General features: G+C 45.6%; 1 protein-coding gene across 2 annotated transcripts; it reads right to left on the bottom strand.

Annotated features, from left to right (window-relative positions):
* Nucleotides 1-1,264: 1,264 nt before the first annotated feature.
* On the bottom strand, nt 1,265-19,286 carry Cd83 (CD83 antigen). Of its 2 annotated transcripts, none has more exons than NM_009856.3 (5): nt 19,148-19,286; nt 18,931-19,052; nt 6,670-6,865; nt 4,690-4,796; nt 1,265-2,841 (listed from the first exon to the last, which is right to left on the bottom strand). In NM_009856.3, exons 1-5 carry the CDS (start codon nt 19,182-19,184, stop codon nt 2,713-2,715), a joined length of 591 nt encoding a protein of 196 aa, NP_033986.1. In that variant the 5' UTR covers nt 19,185-19,286; the 3' UTR covers nt 1,265-2,712. The 2 variants fall into 2 exon arrangements, with proteins under 2 accessions (NP_033986.1, NP_001276844.1); NM_001289915.1 differs by having other exon boundaries at nt 6,677-6,865.
* Nucleotides 19,287-19,505: the final 219 nt, after the last annotated feature.

Below are 19,505 nucleotides of genomic sequence, written 5' to 3'. Positions count from 1 at the left end.
TCCCACAGCAAAATTGGTATAACTGTAGATCTAATCCCATGGACAAGGGAAAGTGTAAGAACAAAGATTTTCCTAGATGTGAAGACAATAAATTCAGCCCATGGTCCTTTGAAATAGTAGATAGGATGCAATTGGGGCACTAGAAGCCAATAAATTCTCCTTAATCTCTCTCTGTCTCTCTGTCTCTGTGTCTGTCTGTCTGTCTCTGTCTTTCTCTCATACACATGCACACACAGAGAGAGAGAGAGAGACAGACAGACAGACAGACAGACACAGACACATTTGCAAACACTAAATAGTAAACTTGAAACATGGAGTCAACCTGCTATTAAGTGTCAATAATGTATCTAGTAAAGTCTATCTAAAATGACAGGAGCACCCCCTCTGCCTGGTCTCTCTCACAGTATAGCTCTCATGCCTATGGAGAGTAGGTTTCACTGTGCATTCTCCAAAGGCAACATGCAACACCCACAGAGTCAACTTATTCCTTTTAAGGAAACAAGCTTGCCAGAAGTTGTGTGAACCCTGGCATTGCTTCTGTTCCCATTACCTTCTTTCTTGGTCTCCTGTCCTCTGAACATTGCCAGACACTTAGCCGTTCTGTGGACTCTCTCAGTCTTCTGAATGTATCTATTAAACCAATAACTGTTCTTACTCTAAATCTTCTGACTGACATGGCACAACTTCGGACATCTGCATTCCTCAAAATAAGACTAAGCTGCCCTGGTGCATTCATTTGTAGAGCATTTAACAATGGGTTGAATCCATTCAAAGTAGTTCTGCAGCTTTTACAGGCACTAGTGTATTTCATCTTCACAAAGAGCACCTCACCCATGAGTCTTTTATAGCCACCACAGACACTTGTATAGATCTTTCATAACAGCTTAGAGGTTAGGGGTCTATTTGAAAATCTCCAATAAAACCCCATGAATCCCAAGGTCAGGAGCCCCAACTTTATACATATCATTTGGAAGCAGAACCTCCCTTTCGGTCCCGTCCCCACTCCCCCGTGATTACCTAGGTGGACAAGCTGGCCGTTACCACCTGGTAGGGATGCAGCTCTGGAAAGGAGTGCCATGTCACAGAAGTCTGACAGCCATGTGTCCCTTCCCCACCCCCACCCCCTGTCCTGTCCCAGCCACAGACTCGGGGAAGCAGCCAGTCATTTACCACTACCATTTCTGCATTCTTACTCTCCACTCAGCACCCAAACACTCACTCTAAAGTCGGGATCATTTTAAAGATAGAAAAGAAGAACACACCTCTTCACATGCATTCTTTTAATAGCATGAAAGTCATGGCTGAGAGGTAAGCACGCTGTATCTGCTCAGCATCCCTTTTACTTTCATAGTGTGGGTGATGGGCACACCATTAGTGGGACAAAATCTCTTTGGGAAGCAAATGAGGAAGGAGCCCAGCTCATTAAAGAAATGCAACAATGTTACATCAATGCAACATCTGAGAACTTCCTCCTGTCGTGGCGCAATAGCTCCCCTAGGTCCATATCTTCAAGAACTTGTGATTAGTCCTTCAAGCGCAAAGCGCTGAGCCAGTCTCCACGTTTCTCAGGAGGAGTTCACACAGAAGACCATGCTCATGTCCTTTTTGTAGCCTCCTGTGTTTGGATTGATGGGCAAGCTGAGATATGACAGGCATTCGCTCAGCTCCAGAACTCTAGGATATCAACAAGGTAACAGCCCAGTAGAGTTGCCAATGTATTCACTACATTCAGCTTTCCCCAAGCAACTTCACATCCATTGTATTCAACCCAGACTAAACTATCTGGTTTACTAACCAGAGAGTGAAAACCACAAGTGACTCGTCCAGAATCATACAGACAATCTTGTGGCCAGACTTCTGGTTTCTCAGTCCATTGTCTGCCCTTCCCAGCAGGGCACTGTACAGTGCTTCTAGCTTGCTGTCCCTATTTTGAGGAACATTCTCCATCTTCTCTCAGGCTGCTTGTCAGCTAGCAATGCTATGTAACTAGACCTTCATATTTTAAAAAAGGAAAGAAACACACTTCTTTGAAAAAACATGAAAAATTCTTCTTTGACAAGTACATGAAGATTAAAAAAATAAATGTGGCATCCCTCTGTATTGCTGCTTTTGTGGATGTCTTTTCCAGATGAAAAGGCCCTGCTGGGGAATAGTTCACTGACCTCTCATTTCTATGTACACATAATACTCCTTACTAATAGCAGGACCTTCGCACTGGGAAATTATTTGCTAAATATTTCCCACTGGCTCACAGCTTGGCCTGTCAATTTCCGCCAGATGTGAGACATCTGGGCTGGTGCAACGAAACAGGACAAATTCAAAGAGATGTATCCCAGATGTAGGAGAGGACAGCTGTCCTCAGGAGTCTGTCACAGGGCCAGCTCAGAGTGTTCAAATTTCCCATGACCCTGCTTCACCTGCATCTCACCATAGCTTGTAGATGACTGAAAAGCACTCACGAGGTTGACCAGATAGCCACATGAAACATTAAGCTGACAGCCACAGAGAAGCGGTGATACTCCATGCTTCGTGATCATATGATGGTGCTCAAGACCCTGTGTCAGGGAGTAGTGTGGAGCCCACTGTCAGGTGAAGGACTTCAAAGAAAGGTTGCCATCTGAGGATGGAGCTCATTCTTCTCTTGTCCGGGTGGCATTCAGGCACACTGATCTGATGTGCCCTTGGCTTTGTAAAAACCAGTGGAGATCCTACTCATACCGTTTCTGTCTTAGGAAGGGTCACTGGCCCCAAATGTTTGCTTGGGGAGGTGACTGGAAGAAAAGCTTGTTCCGTACCAGGTTTAGAAATATCTGGGAAAATGCTTTGTAGTCGTGCAAATTTCTGTAAAAAGGGAAAAGAAAAGATGTTGAGAAACTAGTCATTGGGAAAACTTGGCGGTTGTCATCTCTCCCCCTGAGAGCTGGCTGGACACTTCACTGTGGAAGTTCTTGCTATACTCACCACCCCTCATTCTTTATAAGCTATATGTGCCACCTCCCTGATATTTCCAAATCTCATCAGGACACTCACTGATTCCAGACTTCAGTGATCTGTATCTCCTACTGTCACAGAACAGTGTGGAAAGTCAGTGCCTATGGAAGGAGACATCTGCCAACAAGAAACTGACACAGCCTTCTTAAATGTATTTGTCTGACCATTCTAGTTACTTCTTCTTCTTTTTAAAGATGTGTTTACTTATTATGTACACAGTGTTCTGGCTGTATATATACCTGCAAGCCAGAAGAGGGCACCGGATCTTATTATAGGTGGTTGTGACTCACCATGTGGTTGCTGGGAATTGAACTCAGGATCTTTGGGAGAGAGTCAAGTGCGCTCAACCTCTGAGCCATCTCTCCAGCCCCTTCACCTCCTAATTACCTTCTGACAAATAACCCTGCCAACCAAATAGCAAGGTCTAGGAGGTCAGGCACATAACAAGTATTTCTATCCCAAGCAGTGGTTGGCAGAATGCTTCATACACAGCAGGTACTCTTGGGGTTCTTTGGTTTTATTCTATATTTGCTTTTTATTTTAGAACTATTTTAAACACAGCCTCTACTTTATTTAAAGCACACTTATGAAAGGCTTTATATTTAATGAATGGCACCACCAAAAATAGATTCACCTTAAGAATCTTTTTCAAATTAATTGATGTAATCATTCTTTGAGAAATTGATAACATCAAAAAGATCTTAGTCTCCTATTCAACAATTCATTTCAAAGTCATGTGTATTGCAAAAATACTCTTTTATACCCTTGTCTGATTATGAAACACCAGTATTTCATTTTGTTCTGATTGTTTTTAAAAATAAACTGGTGAGTTAAATTTGTATTCACATATAATAATTTTATATAGTTACAGGATATGATGTGATACTTGTTGATTGATTTTAAAATAGAAACCAGACACATGGTTTACACAGTAAGAGAGACAACTGAATACAAGAATATGGTAGATGACAAAGGCCAGCCCTGGATGGCTTCAGGATGAGTCTATCCTGGTCCCTGTGTAGCCAGCTCTTCTGGTGGCCCTGAGACATATGGTGATGATTGCTTTCCAGTTGGTCAGTCTCAGATGGCCCTGCTCCCTGAGGGCCATGGTCAGTCCAGGTGAACAGCCAAGCAATAATAGAATTAAGAGCTTCCAACTGGAGCCTGTGACCAACAGCTAAAGACTATGTCAAGAATACCCAAGTACTGTTAGCTACCCTCCACTGTAGGGGACTTTCTGGGTGGCCCAGTGCTCTGACTTTTTAGGGTCAAATCTTAAAGAGGATGGGAACTTCAAAAATATAAGTAGAGCCAGTAAGAGAAAACAGGTCCAGGCCAGTGTGGTCAAAGGGGCTGACACTGCAGCAAAGCCTCAGCCCCAAGGTGGTGGATAGTGACACTGTGACCACACGTCCTTCAGATCTTCATAGGACTCCTCAGACTTTCCTACACAATCCAACCTGCCTAACCTCACAGGCTCTAGACCATGATTCACAAAGCTCTCTAAACCAGAACCAAGATGGATGAATCCCCATGTGCTTCCCAGTATGCAGGCCTCAAAAGCCCAGTCAGCCTTCAGAGTGCCTCTCAGCCTCTCTGTACACCATTCAATCATTCACACAGCCCACACAACCTACAGGAATCAGCAGGACCCTGGGGACCACATCACAGCAACAGGTGCTTTGACCAGACACTTACGCAGGTGAAAATGATGAGTGTCAGGTAGAAAACAACCAGAGAGAAGAGCAACACAGCTTCTGCCCTGTACTTCCTGAAAGTTGACTCTGTAGCTTCCTTGGGGCATCCTTAAAAAAGAAAAGGAACCCGTGAATACATTCAAAGACATGTCTACCCTACCCTATTCCTGCTCCCTCTGGTCCTAACGTGGCCAGCCCTACCCCCAAATCTGCCAATCAGCAAAGACCAGTCATGGTGGTAGTGAAGTTGAGAGCTTGCTGTCACATTGCTCTGGGCGTCTACCACTGGATGGGAGGGATGTTTGCTGAGCTTGCAGCGTTGTTGACTACCTAAAGTTCTTGTGACAAGTTGAACTCTCAGGTGAATGACCTCAAATTAAGCTACTCTGACTAGGAAATGAGGCTGGGGATCTGCCTAGTCTTGTCCAAGAAATCCAACTGGAGGTTTGTTCTATTTGTCTTCTTGAGACCTGGTATCATGTAGCCCAAATTGGCTGTGAAATCCCCATGTGAACAGAGATGACTCTGAACTTCTCAATCCTCCTATCTCTACCTTCTAAGTACCATCTTAGATTATCGGCATAGGCTGCCATCTCTGGATTTTATTGGTACTTCAAACTGAATCCAGAGTTTCCCACACACTAGGTGAGCATTCTAACCATTGCCGGCTAGTTAACTGCAGTTCTTAGAGAAGACCAGCAGAGTGGGCTGGGCGGACCAGCTCATCGGGATTTCTGAAACTCTGGCTGTGGCACTAGAGAGGGGCAGAAGGGAAGCCTCAGTCAGGAGCAGCATGGGAGGAAGGGCCTTGTCCCATCTAGGCACTAGCTGATGTTTGGCTCCTGCTGCTGTGAGGTCGCCAATGGGCTTGGCTCACAGCCTGGGCAGGGCCAGGCAACAGGTAGATGAGTCCAAGAGATTGTTCCCTTGAGTCTTATGGATTTGAGATTAGATTCAAAACTGCAATGCACTAGGACTAGTTTCTCACCAGGATCTATAACTCAATGGTAAAGGTTAAGAGACAGTATCTTAGAGATCACTAACACTGACAGAGCAGTCTATCTCAGTCACTGTACTTAATATCCTAGTGTGATAGCTCATTGAGTTTAACCACAAACATAGAATACAGTTGTCACTGCCCCCATTTGAGAGGTGATGCTTATATTAAAACGGTTACATAACCAGCTACACGCTAGTGAGTATCAGTTAGCATTTGAGCCAGATCTAAACAATGCATTGCAGCCTGACCCTTAACTTGGAGGCAATACTGTGTTGGAAGAGAAAATGGAAGGCAACCAACTGTGCTTTGTTCATTTCTGCGTGGTCCCTCATAACTGTCTCTCTTGGAAAGCTATTGTCATCTCTTATCCACTTGGGTTGAGGATCTACTGTGCACTGAAGAAAGCACAAAACGGAGAAATGCTTGCTCCCTGGGGAAGGTGGGTATTCAGGTAATCCATACATTGCACCACAAGTGTGTAATGTGTCACTGAGACAAGAAAACCAGAATTGGGGGTGGGGGTGGGGGATGGAGATTGGAAAGGGTGTAAGGGATCTCTCTGTGTGTGTGTGTGTGTGTGTGTGTGTGTGTGTGTGTGTGTGTGTGTAGCAACCGCAGTGGGAAAAGTGCAAACACTGGCTGGCCCTTTAAAAAGCAGTCATTTTTGTGAGCTGAAGATTATTGTCTTAGTTCTAATAGCTTTCAGCTATGTGACACGAGGAGAGTAACTGTTGTGCAAATCCAGGGTCTTACAGACAGTACATTTGTCATTTCTGGCCTCAGTCCCTTGCAAATGTTGGGCAAAAGTCAGTGCATAGATTAAGCCACATAAAGAAAAAGTTAGGATATTCTTCAAAGGAATTCATTTCCGGCCACAGATGTTGTCCTAAGCTGTGGGTTCTGATTCTGGAAGAGGAGAGACTGGGGCCTGCAGAAAGTGCACCCTGGTCTGTGAGAAGGAAGCAAGTGAGGTGAGTTCACCTGTCACCTTCAGAACCACGGTGCCGCTCAAGTTGCGCTGCCCTCCGAGCTCCTGCAGGGCACACCTGTAGGTGCCCGAGCTGCAGATGGTAGTGTTTTGGATCGTCAGGGAATAGGCCCTTCTCCTGGGGGCCTCGAAGGAGCTGTTTTGCTTGCTCTCCGGGAGCTCCACACTCTCAGTGCCACTCTCGGAGACCTGTGAGGAGGCAGCAAAGAGTCAATTACTGACAGACTGGCGTGAGGGCTTTACAACTTGCTTTCACAACACCATCAAAACATGTATGTTTTTAAAGCAAGACAGGGTGCTCCCCCACCCCCTATCCCTGTAAATGAGGATTCCAGGGGAGAAGAAGAGAATCTATAAAAACTCTTGAGACTGTGTTTGCTTTGAAACAAGATAAGACTGCAATGCTGTGATTGTAGCACCAGGAACCAACACAGCCTTCACCCTGCAGGGGTGAGAGAAACACTGGCTGGGAGACCTGTAAAGGGGGTAGTGGGGGGGAGAGGACGGGCACCATGTGAATCACTCTGGGTTGGATTTTGCTCTTTTAAGAGTTACTTTGGTTTTTGTTTTGTTTTGTTTTCAGATGCTAAGTCAGCCACTAGCTGATTCTTAATTTTGGATGCCAAAATTTACTTTCTAAATCTATTTTTAAAAACCCAAAACAATAACAACAACAACAACAAAACCAAAGCCACTGCCAGCCAACTCAAACTCAACTAAACCAAAGGTACAGATGAATAATGGTCCCCTGTCAGCGAGCACCTTTGACATTCAAGGTCACAGATGATTAGAAGCTGACAATGCTTTATGTCCCTTCTAAGAGAGGCAGGAAGATGCTGGGGACAGTGGCATGAGGAGGTTTTATGAGTCATGACAAAGCACCTTATGGAAGGACCGTGATCCCCAAGCTAGCCAAGCAATCTAACTGGCTCTCTCCCCAAGCTCTCTTGGAGATTGAGTTCTGGGTTTTTTCAGCATCTCCTTCTCAAAGATGTGCCATACAACACATTCAACATCCACTCTCTTTCCCATCCATACGTTAGTGTGTCCATGTTTTCCCATGCATACATGTTCATGTGTATGCAGGCACACATGTATGCATGCATGTGTGGAAAAGCGTGGGGACAACCTGAGGTGCATTTCTCACGTGAGACCCACTTCGTATTTTAGTGACGGGGTCTCTCTCTCTCTCTCTCTTTCTCTCTCTCTCTCTGTCTGTATATATATCTGGCCTGAATCTTTCTATGTACACTAGACTGGGGCCAGCTAGCCCCAGACCTGACTGCCTCATGTAGATGACAACCATGTGCCACCACATCTGGCTTTTTTTTTTTTACTGTGGGTTCTTATGGATTGGACTGCCTGCAAGGCTTAGAAGTGTTTCTGATCTGTACTCAGTAGTTGGCTCCTCCACCGAAATGGCTTTAGGCACATGGAGCCTTTGACCCTGTAGCTTACTTTTGTCATTTACACGATTCACATTCAAGAAATGTACAATTAACAAACAAACAGCCAAACCAACAAAAAAAAAATCACCACCACCACCATCAACAACAACAACAACAACAACAACAACAACAACAACAAAACCACCAAAAATGTCTCACAGTATTTTAAATAAATTTACAACTTTGTGTTGGGCCACATTTATAGCTATTCAAAGCCACATGTGCCTGCCCTTCGGGCAACAGGTTGGACACACCTTAAGTTCAAAGCTTCCAAAATAGATTTTCATTAACAGTAAGGCAGACCATTGCTCCCAGTGCTGGCAGGCAGGCAGTCAGCATCCCTAAACAGCCTGGAACTGCCCTTCGCTGCTTGGCTGGCAACCAGTAGGAAGCCCTGGGACAAGTGGCATCCCTTACCTAGCCTTACTATCATAACAGAACCCAAGCGTCACTGTAGGGAAAAGGACAGAGCACTGGACTTCTCTGTGTTGTAGTGAACTGTTAATGGGGAACACAATTATTGGGGAACTGCAATTCTCCAATGTTCAGAGCTGGGGGGACGCTGGCAGGGAACTAAATAGCCAAGGGGTTGGGAGTGATACTGGGGGGGAAATGCACAGGCCCGTGTGTTTGTGCAAGCACAAGTGCGTGCACTCTGGCTCAGTTCTGTTTAACGTAGGAAGCCTCACAACAAGGTCACCCAGTTTTGATCCGAACTTTCAGTGTGCTGGCGTTGCTGTACAGTGGGCTGCAGAGACATCTGCTGGCAGATTTATGCTCACTCCCAGCATCGGGCTGTCTCTGAACAGAGAATCCCATTTCTTGACAGTCTTCCCCACTTTTAAAGGTTCCTCACTAAATAAGCAAGAGTCTCCGGGAGGAAGCTAAAAGATTGGGGCTCTTGGAGTTACAAAACACAGCAACATTGGGCTTGGGGACTTCGTTCCATCTGCAAAGTCCCTGCTGTACAAGCGTGAGGACCTGAGTTCAATCCTTAGCACTGACAAAAAAGTCTGTGCTGGACTGGGATCCCAGAGGCTTGAATGCCAGTCAGTTAAACTAGGGAGCTCCAGGCTCAATGAAAGACACTGTCTCAAAAAAATAAGGGGTGGAGGGATGATTGAGTGACATCCAACAATGACTTCTGGTTTCTCCACTCATGTACACACATGCACCCATGTATGTATGCATGTGCACACATGTGCACACATGCATACATGCACACATGTATGTGCACACACATGTATGTGTACACATACACACATAGACAGGAATGATGAAAGGAGGTAGCTGAAGCATCTTCAAAGAAACCAAGAGCATCCAACTGATTCAGAACAGATAGAGCTTGCTCTTTATGGCTTATAACTTCCCCCACCCCTGACTGTCCAGCAGAGCTGCCACACAAGACCAGTTTGAGCTGGTTAACCCTTCTCAGTCTCTCTATAGCCATGACCAATATTCCACCTATCTCTTTTTTTTGCCCTAAATCATTCTTCAATGGTAAATATGACTGCAGTGGCACTAGGAGATGACCTGCCTCTGCTTTCCTCCCGGGGAGCTTCTCCATCTATCACGAGGGTTCTCCCTCGGATCAGAAAAGTCAATGAGAAAGTCAAGATCAAAACCTACAGTACTCCCTGGGGCTGGTGTAATACCTTTTCTATGTCACTGAAACATTTGAGACATGCTCTGACCATGGCTTTTACAGTTTGAGGTATGGCAACAAAACTGGTGAGTGTTTCTTTTCTCTTCTTCAAAACATTGGGATAAAAGATTCATTCTTACTATGGTCCTTAGCAATCTCAACATAAGAAGCTTGGCTCTCTCTCTCTCTCTCTCTCTCTCTCTCTCTCTAAGGAAGCTCTGTACAGTTTCTCTTTGGTATATCCAAACTGCTAGCATCACTACTCTTGTGTGACAGGCCCATTATTAAGTAAAATATGGGAACCTTGAACCCAAGATACCTGATCCTAAGTATATCTGACAACCACAAAGATGGCTTAGTGACTTGTGAGAAGGTAGCTTATCTTGTGTAGATAAGCTGAATGAAGGGTAACTTATACCCCAGACAAGACAAGCTGTGAGGTTCCTATCACGTTTCTCAGAACAGCAGACAATGTAAAACTTGGAAACTGTTTACTTTGGAAGTTTTTCATTTGGGATTTTTGTACTGTGATTGGCCATAGGTCGTTGAGTTGGGAATAGGTGAAGTTGTAGCTAAGAGGGGCGACCCTAGAACACAGTGGACAAAGCTGTACAGCGTGCCTGGAAATATTCCACAGCCTGCCCCTGGTTTCATGTTCAAGGCATATATAATATCAGTTGCTCTTGCCTTTGTCGTCTTAAGACATAACTTTCCAAAAAGGGGGAAAGGGTAGTCATAAGACCCCACCTGAGACATACAGGCTCTCCCCACTAATGTCAAAGCAGCAACCACATTTACACCTCTGTTACATGCTCAAAACCAGAGTGAAGCATTAATGAATACCAGGAAACCCCTTATGCAAAACTTCATATATTCTCAAAAGACCCGTGGCCAGCTCACCTTGCCATGTCAGATGAACCAGCTGAGGCTGAAGCAGTGCCAGGGACTGAAGATGTCCCAGAGAGCACAGAGAGGTAGGATGGCGGCTGGACCAGCCCCCTCTGTGCTTTGAACATTTGGAGCTGGCTTGAAACCAACCACTGGCAAGAGGAGCATTTTAAACATTCCAAGTACAAAAGTGTTTCATTGCTTCTCTGCGAAAGCATTTTAGGAAATAGTAATTTATAACAAAGGAACCCTCCGATTCACTCACAGCCGAGCATAATTGACGGGAACTGTTTAATGTGTGTTCCGTGATGCTAATATTGCCGCACAGAATGGGAAAGCACAACATAATTTGGGCAAATTGATTTCTCAAAACTCTCGTTCCAATGCTTTTTTAAATATCCACACTCTTATGTTGACAACTGAACTTTTTATTTTTTATTTTTTATTTTTTTGAATTAGGAAAAAAATGAGACCTCCCATTTTCAGAAAGCCTAAGGACTCTGATTTGTCTCAAGGCCTCCAATTTGAATAAATGACTTAAATATCATATCCTTTCTCTGAGACAGAGACTTGACATTAAGGAAACCACGAGACCTAAATTAAAAATGAGCTTTCTCTTTAATTCTCAGAACACAACATCAAACAAACATGTACTAATTTTAAGGGCATGTGAATTAAATAAATTTCTTAATGATGGACAAATTTGAATAAGTACAAGCTAAATAAATAATGTGGGCATGGAGCCCATATTTCAACTAAGAACTATTGTGGTAAATGTTTTTTAAACAAATTTATGTAATTTGTTCAAATATATTTATTCAAATCTATGCCAACTAACCAGACCCAGTAGGACAGCCTGCTATCAGCTAACCAGAAAGCTGAGACAAGAGGATTGTCAGGTCAAGGCCAGCTTAGCCAACTGAGAGAGAACCTGTGGTCAGAGCACAAAGTGCTGGTGGAAGCCTGAGGGTGTGAGCTCAGACCCCCATTCCCCAAGTAAAAAGATGCCTGTAACCCCAGTACAGAGAATGACGAGGTGAGTGATGCCCAGGGACTGACTGGCCACCAGGTCTAGCTAAAAGGATGAACTCCCGAGTCAATAAAGAAACCTTGTCACAAGAAAACAAGGTGGGGCGTGACTGAGAAAGGTGTCCTGACCTCAGCCACTAGCATCTATAAGCACAGGCGCAGATGAGGGAGCACACACACATGCGCTCACACACACACACATGTGAACTCCCTAGAAATGACCCAATTCACCTGCTAAGACAGCATTTCCATTCCTAGAACAAACAGGTTTTGAACACAAACTTGAAGTCTGAGCACCTCAGATATTGCCTCTGCTAAATATGTGATCGACTCTCGGTGAAAAGAAAAGTTTCTTTTTGAGAAGAAAAAAAACACACACACAGAATTTAAGCATTCCACCTTCCGATTTGATAAACCATATGTGAAGAGGAGACTTCAAGTGTCTAAAGACTTACTACACTGCGGTAGGATGACATAACCAAAGCCTACTGGAATGGCTCTCCGTTAATTGCATTTCTTGTGCACTAACATCCATGTACTTTGGTTTCGAACTCAATTAAAGTGCTAATAGAATTCCCATTCATCATAAAAACAGCTCTTTATAATGTGCAAAAGAGTTTGGCTCCGAGGCTGATGCCATAATGAGTATAAAATGTATGAGCATTAATGTCGGGTTTTTTTCCCCCTGAGTTTAGTTTTATTAGAAAAATGATTTTTTACTTTGAAATGTGCTACGTCCAACAGACGGAGTCAGATTTATGGCTCTTACCAAGAGTTGCGAGTATGGCAGAGGCAGCCTAGTTAAGAGCGCTGGCTTTGGAGTGGGGCTGAGTGGGAGCCATCCCCAGCCCCGTCCTACCACCGTTCCTTCTGCTCTCGGCCAACTGCCGGAGCAGCTCAGGGTTAGTTTGTACCCAGGGGACCCAGGAACGACCACATCTTCTAGAAGTGGAGTTAAGATATGTCTGATATTGCATACAACCCTAAGTATGGCACCATTCAGATGGAAAGCCCTAAAGACATTGTTATTACTATTATTATTTTTAAATGCATAGCCAAGGGTTCATTCAGCATACTAAATAGTTCATTGCACACCGGAAGGATTCAGAATGTGCATTCTGAATAAATGAATGCATTTAAGAAATAATGGGAACATGACAAGCACCTTGGCTTCCAAATCAGAAAGCCTGAAGCCGAGCCCGGGCTTCTGCATCAGATAACCAGGTGATTGTTAGTCATGTTCATCATCTCTGTGCTTCACGCCCCTGTCTAGAAGGAATGTGTCATAAAAGTCAAATGAGAAGCACACATGGGGCACTGTGGAGTTGGGAGGGCTGAAGGGAGAAGCTGGTGCTCTGGCTGATTGTTGACCATTCCATCTACAGATGGTTCTGCCAGCTCATCCTTCTTGGCTCCTTTCTGGTAAAATTACCCAGGAAGTCTCAGTCCATTGCTCTAGGGAGCAATCTCATGTGTGTGTGTGTGTGTGTGTGTGTGTGTGTGTGTGTGTGTGTGTGTGTGTATGAGAGTACATGTGTGTGTTCATTAGGGTGCATGTGTGGGTGTGTACATTTATGAGAGTACATGTACATGTGTGTATATGAATGTGTTGTGTCTAAAAATATAGGGTGAAGATTAATTGAAAAAGACATCCAAGGTAAGTCTCTAGTCTCCAGACCCATGCACACAGACAATCTTGTGTACACACACACTCACATGCACTTTTAGAATCATTGCAGAAGTAACCAGAAAGAGATTACGGAAGTGGCTTTAGACAGAGAAACCCTTTTTTGGGTAAATGAATTTGATATCGGGTCCTGTTTTGCATAAAATGCCCACGTCACTGAGACCTTCCGCAAACTTCTCTTTTCCAGGCAGTGACAGAACCAAGAATAAACTAAGGGAACCCAGTCTTCATGTGATTCAGATTTCCCCTTGTATGCGTAGAAAGCATGTGACTTTTTTTGTTTGTGTTTCTCTTCAACTCTCAACCACCCTATTCCTACCTCCAAAAGACATAAACAAGGCTACGTTCAGCCATGGCCAGAACCTCAGTGAGCCACTCTTCCTGTCTGGGGTAGCCCCATCCTTCCTTGACCACACAGTCAGAAATAGTGATGGAGAAAGCCCAAGTAAGTGATAATGTGCCCTAGCCTTCCATAAGCTAACATGAAGGAAATCTCAATGCAGTAAAAGGATACAGGCTCCCAAAGATTTGTCTTCCCGCAAGTGTTGCATCCTTTCCATCGGCGTGAGAAATGTGCCCTTCCTTATATGTGCGTGGCATCATTCTCTGTGCTGAAGCTCCCTCAATGGCTTGCTGCTGCTGAGATTGCACACCTTGGACTTGTTGACATTTGACACTCAAGTCCTTTACATTCTGTGACCGTCCTGTATCCTAGCATCATCTCTAGGTTTACCTGCTGGATCATTTTCCTTTTAGATCACTAGTTACCTTGCTTGTACCAAAAGTGCTTTATGGTACATTTCTGTGCTACTCTGGAAATGTTTGCTTGGTCTCTGAGTGTGGATAAGGGCATGTGTACACATTCATGTGTTCCTGCGTGTGGACATCAGATGACTTCTCTATCACCCTCAACCTTGTCTGTCAAGACAGAGTCTCTCAAAAAAAACCTGGAGCTCACAGATTTGATGAGGTTGCTTGACCAATGAGCTTCAGGGATTGGCCTATCTCTGGCCACCTGCACTGGTGTTATAGCCCCTGCCATTGATGCTGCTTTTTGACATGGATGCTGGGGCTCAAAAGTTAGGACCTCATGCTTACACAGCGGGCACCTTACTGACTGAGCCATCTTCTCCGTGTTGATTTTGGGATAGCTATCACCAGGTCTAGGATGTAGCACCTACTTGTGACACGGTATAAATATAAATGGTATCCAAGAACCAACCTTATGTCATTCATAGTTTGAGCTAAAAGTGAGTTCTCTAAGGCAAGATGAACATATGTCAATGGGACAGTAAGAGTGTGTGTGTGTGTGTGTGTGTGTGTGTGTGTGTGTGTGTTGTGTGTGTATTCACATTTCAGATTTTTGGTCCTTCTCAATTTAGAATGGAAATGTTTCCTTTTTCTCCCAAAAACAAGAATCAAGAAAACTCAGTAAGTGGTGCCTGTTAGCTCGTGGGTGGGCCCCGTGGAATGGCATCCACACTGACTCCTCAGGAGGCTCGCTGCTCTTTTCAAAACCCCCGCCCTCGGAGCTCAGCATCACCCACTGGTGGAGACAGGAAATAGAGCTCTATTCAGTAGGTGCGACCAACACCCAGGGAGACAGCAGTCAAGGCCAAGTAACACTGGTGTGGTGACTAGACTTGAGCTGTCAGATAGCCTCAGGTAAACCATTCATCTCATTCCCAACATTCCCCACAGTGTGAGCATCAGAAATAGAACACTGCCCTGGACCAGACCACACCCATGATCTAGCCAGGGATTTTTCTGCCTTCTAAAGGCAAATGTGACCCATTCTCTGAAATCACTGCCTTCCTTCCCCTTTCTCCCTTCCCTGACAACCGTCTAACTAGAGCATGTCTTGTGACATATGCCTGTCCCCACCCCCGCAGTATCACCCAGAGGCCACATCAAATATCCTCTTTCACTTTGCCTCACTATAGGTTGTCAGGGCTACTAGTGTGATGCAGGAAGGCGCTACATCTGCGGAGTAAATGAGTCCTCTTTCTCAGCAGAGAAGAACCCCAACCATGACCAAAGCTGTCCATCTGGAGCTTTGTCCTCTCCTCAGACCTTCAGCACAGACATGGTGACACTCCATAAAGGACAGACACAGACTCTCACGCAGGGCCTTGTATGTTCAGCACATCACTAGAATCTTTCCTTAGAAATCTCAATGTAAACAAACACTACGTGAACAACAAAAGAGTGCTGGATCAAAGCACATTTGTCTGTGTTCTCTAACTACCTCCTCCCACACTAGCTGCAATCTCTCATAGCTCTAAAATCTAACCTGAGTTATAGTCCCGATGGATACAACTTATTGATTTTTCTATTTCTTCTCCATCATCCATTCTGCTTTGAAAGATGGGGAGAGAGGGCAACGCCAGGGTTTCCTGTTAGGAAGAGCTGTGCTAGAGGGAAGTGGGCTGGTGCTGGCTGCATTTGGCTTTGCCTTTGATCTTCTATGCTTGTCTCTACTGAATCTCTCCAGCCTCCCCATTACCACAGCTTAGAAGCAGAATAAAATGGACACTGTTCCTGTCCTACACTGACCCATCCGGGTTTGTACAGACACTAACTGAACTCCAACTGTTGGAGTTTTTGGCGAAAGGCAAATGAATGTTTTAAGATATGGCTCGCATGGGTCCTTTCTTAATCATGAGCCCTCAGCACCAACTGGCTTGTGGAAGGATGTTCTATACAACCCAAAGACTAAACGGTAAATGGAATTTTTAAGCCACGTGTAACCATCGTTGTGATAGGCAGAAGGCCTGCAAGATGTGAGCCACTGTGGTAGACAGCTAAACCTCACGGCTAAACCTCACTCCAAGGGGCTCTGCTTGAGCTGAGCCCTCACACAGGCAGTAAATTTTACAACACCGGGTTAGAGAAGAGAAAGAGGGGGAAGTGAGAAGAGCCAGGCTGGGTTTAAACCCCCTACCTCACAGTTCCCCAGAACATTTTACAAGAAAATGATGCAAAAACAAAACAAACAAATAAACAAAAAACTTCATCCACTGGCCTTATTTCTAGAACTCTCTATCCAGTTTTTTGTTTGTTTGTTTGTTTGCTACATAAGACACAACATTGCAAATGTATCAACTAGTGGCCATAAAATGATAAATATGATGGCACTTGTCCAAAAGTTCCGGAATAAATAATACATATGAATATCAAGGTATTATTCTGTGAATGGGTAGAGGTAGCTCCTCTAGCTTCTAGCCACCAATGGGCAGGGGAGGAGAGGAGACAGACTCCTTCTCTGTTTCTCATCAGAGTTTCATTCATATTGAGCAAGCAACTCTACCCTGCTCTCTTGAAAGAAAGAAAGAAAGAAAGAAAGAAAGAAAGAAAGAAAGAAAGAAAGGAAGGAAGGAAGAAAGAGAGGAAGAAAGAGAGGAAGAAAGAGAGGAAGAGAGAAAGAGAGAATGAATGAATTTTTAAGAGATCTTCAGGCCAGACCTCCCAAGAACTCTGTCCAATAAACAAGCAAATACATTTCAGAGTGACATCATCTGCTGACATCCAAGGGGAGGTCAAAGGCTAATTGCTGTGATTTACTGAACCATTCCAAATGACCCCATGCGAGAGGACTTAACTTGACAACTGTTTGAACTTCGCAGTCTGAAATTTCATCTACTTGTTTCATGAGTACTTTTTAATTACTCCCCTGGGGATATTAATGATGCTTTCTTTCTTTCTTTCTCTCTCTCTCTCTCTCTCTCTCTTTCTTTCTTTCTTTCTTTCTTTCTTTCTTTCTTTCTTTAATTACAGTCTGGGCGGGATCATGGTTTTGTGTTTTGCTCCCTCCTTAAGATGGCTAAGTCCACTGGCTGGCTGGCCGGCTCGGGGGAAATTTTACTTTTCTTTACTCAAAGTAATTAAAATAGAAAATCTAGATATCAAGGTAGTCTAACAAGCCAAGATTTGGAATCTGACAGCTTGATTCAAAGTCCAATTACTTCACCACCACTCGACCCCTACCACCATCCCTGCCTTCACCCCCATCCCCACCCCCGGGCTTGGTGCTTTCACCTGTAAAGAGGGAGCAAGCGTAGTTCTGGACTCTTAAGCCCACATGGTTCCGGAAGACAGAGGTAGATAATATATGTCAATATTTATTCCCACAGTCTGGCATATGGTGAGCACTCAAATGTTGTTTTGACGCTATTTTTAAAGGGCTATTGTTTTGCCTACTCAAACAATTCTTGGACTCCGGTTTACTGAGCTCAGACAGAAGAAAAGAGAAACAAGAAAGAAAGGGGCGGGGACACACACACACACACACACACACACACACACACACACACTGTTCTACACAGCAGTGGCCTGAGATCTCCATGGTATCACCTCCTTCCTGACACAAACTTAGATTCAGTAACAGGGTGGACCCTGGGCGCTGGGCAGAGTGCAGAGTGCACAGGGAAGTCATTATCTTTGGGGAATTAACACTTCAGTTGGTTGAGTTGTTTGGGTTTTGCTTTGATGCTTAGTATTTCAAACCTTCGGACTTTGTGTGTGTTGGGCAAGCCTTGCACCGCTGAGCTGCCACCCTCCTTCCCCCCAGGCCAGACAAGTGGCTAAAGTGGGTAAACACACCACCACACACATACACATACACACACACACTTCCCATTCTGCCTCGCACGTTTAAACTTCTCATAACATCATTCTTTGTGGGAAGAAGGCAGTCCCGTGTTTCTTGAAAACTGAGAGCATACAGAGGCTTCCTCCTCAGAGCCACCCCCGGGGGGGATTTAATTCATGTTGCCTTCAGATGGAGGTGGCCTCTCTCAGAACCTCGCTGAAAGCCGAGGTGCAAAGGAACCTCGCTGAAAGCCGAGGTGCAAAGGCCGGCTCTATTAAATTACAGCAGCTGGGCTTTAAAATACCAGAGGAATTACAATGTTGGAGTCTGAGGGCTCTCACTGAAAGGAAACCTTTCAAATGTCTTGCTGCGTGCAACTCAATTTCCCACCACAGAAGCAGAGATGCGGTCTCTCCTGTTTGGGCCTCGGGCTCCAGCACATTTCTAAGGAAATCTTCATTCTTGGCCAGACCCGACCCCTCAGAGGCTTCCATGAAGAAGCAAGGTGGCAGACGAGCCAATAGCGAGCCTTAGCTGAAAAGAGATGATCGCTCCTAACTACCTCTTGTGGCCAGCCTAAGCCACCTGAGACCCTCTTTGAGATGGTGCCATGGTCACAAGGCACAAGAAATCAGGAGTCTAGGGACATGCTCCCGGTCCCATGCCCAAATCTAGGCCCATGTTGCTTTCACTGCAGCTCTCTGGCTGCACCCACAGGTGCCCTGTAACATGGATCCAATCCCTTGGAAACCTCTGGTGGGATCATTCACGCCAAGCCGCTTTTGATCATGATCTGTATCCTAACATAAGGGAGCGTGGGCCATGGATGCGGATGAAGGGAGGTGGGAGAAAATGGGGTATCAGAATGGTTGGAGTGCCCAATCCAGGGCCCCTGGAGACCCGGTCTCTCACGTGCCTGTTTCCACTGTCCCTGCAAGGGACCGCGCAAACCCCAGTGGAGCTTACCTTGGCCCAGGACACTGCATAGGAGAGCTGCGGGTCCCAGGGCGCTGTGCAAGGCAAGTCGGCGGTCTCGGAGCAAGCCACCGTCACCTCCCGCATCGCCATCGCGGGTGCCAGGCTGCAGGCTACAAGAGAGAGGGGGGAGAAACAGAGCGGCGTAAGCAAGGCCACCGAGGCGGGGTCGCGGGTAGCACCGAGCGATCGGGCTTGGGGGCCGTACCGCAGCCTAGAAACAGGAGCTGGAGGCCTTGCGACATGGCTGGAGCGCTGCGACACTGTCCGGGCCGGCCCCCTGGGCGCGCGCCGTGCTCTTGTACCCGCGCTTGGGACTTCCCCGCGCGCCGGCCCCGGGGACTCCCCAGTCGGAGGAGGCGGGTAGCCTGGTCCCCGCCCCGCGCGCGTCCCCAAGTCCGCGTTGCTGCTGCGGCTGGCCAGCGGCAACAAGCAGCTCCGCGGAACCGCCCCGCGCCCTGAGGCTTCGGAAGCCGCGATGGCACGCGCCACCCCAGCTAGATGACCCTCAAACCCATCGAGTGGGTCATGCAGATTCAGATAGGGTGGGCAGCTTCCTCTGAAAC

The sequence above is a fragment of the Mus musculus genome, chromosome 13, assembly GCF_000001635.26.
Source record: "Mus musculus strain C57BL/6J chromosome 13, GRCm38.p6 C57BL/6J".
Classification (NCBI taxonomy): Eukaryota; Metazoa; Chordata; class Mammalia; order Rodentia; family Muridae; genus Mus; species Mus musculus.
The sequence above is the reverse complement of the archived record's forward strand: the minus strand, read 5'-3'. Positions and strand labels throughout refer to the sequence as shown.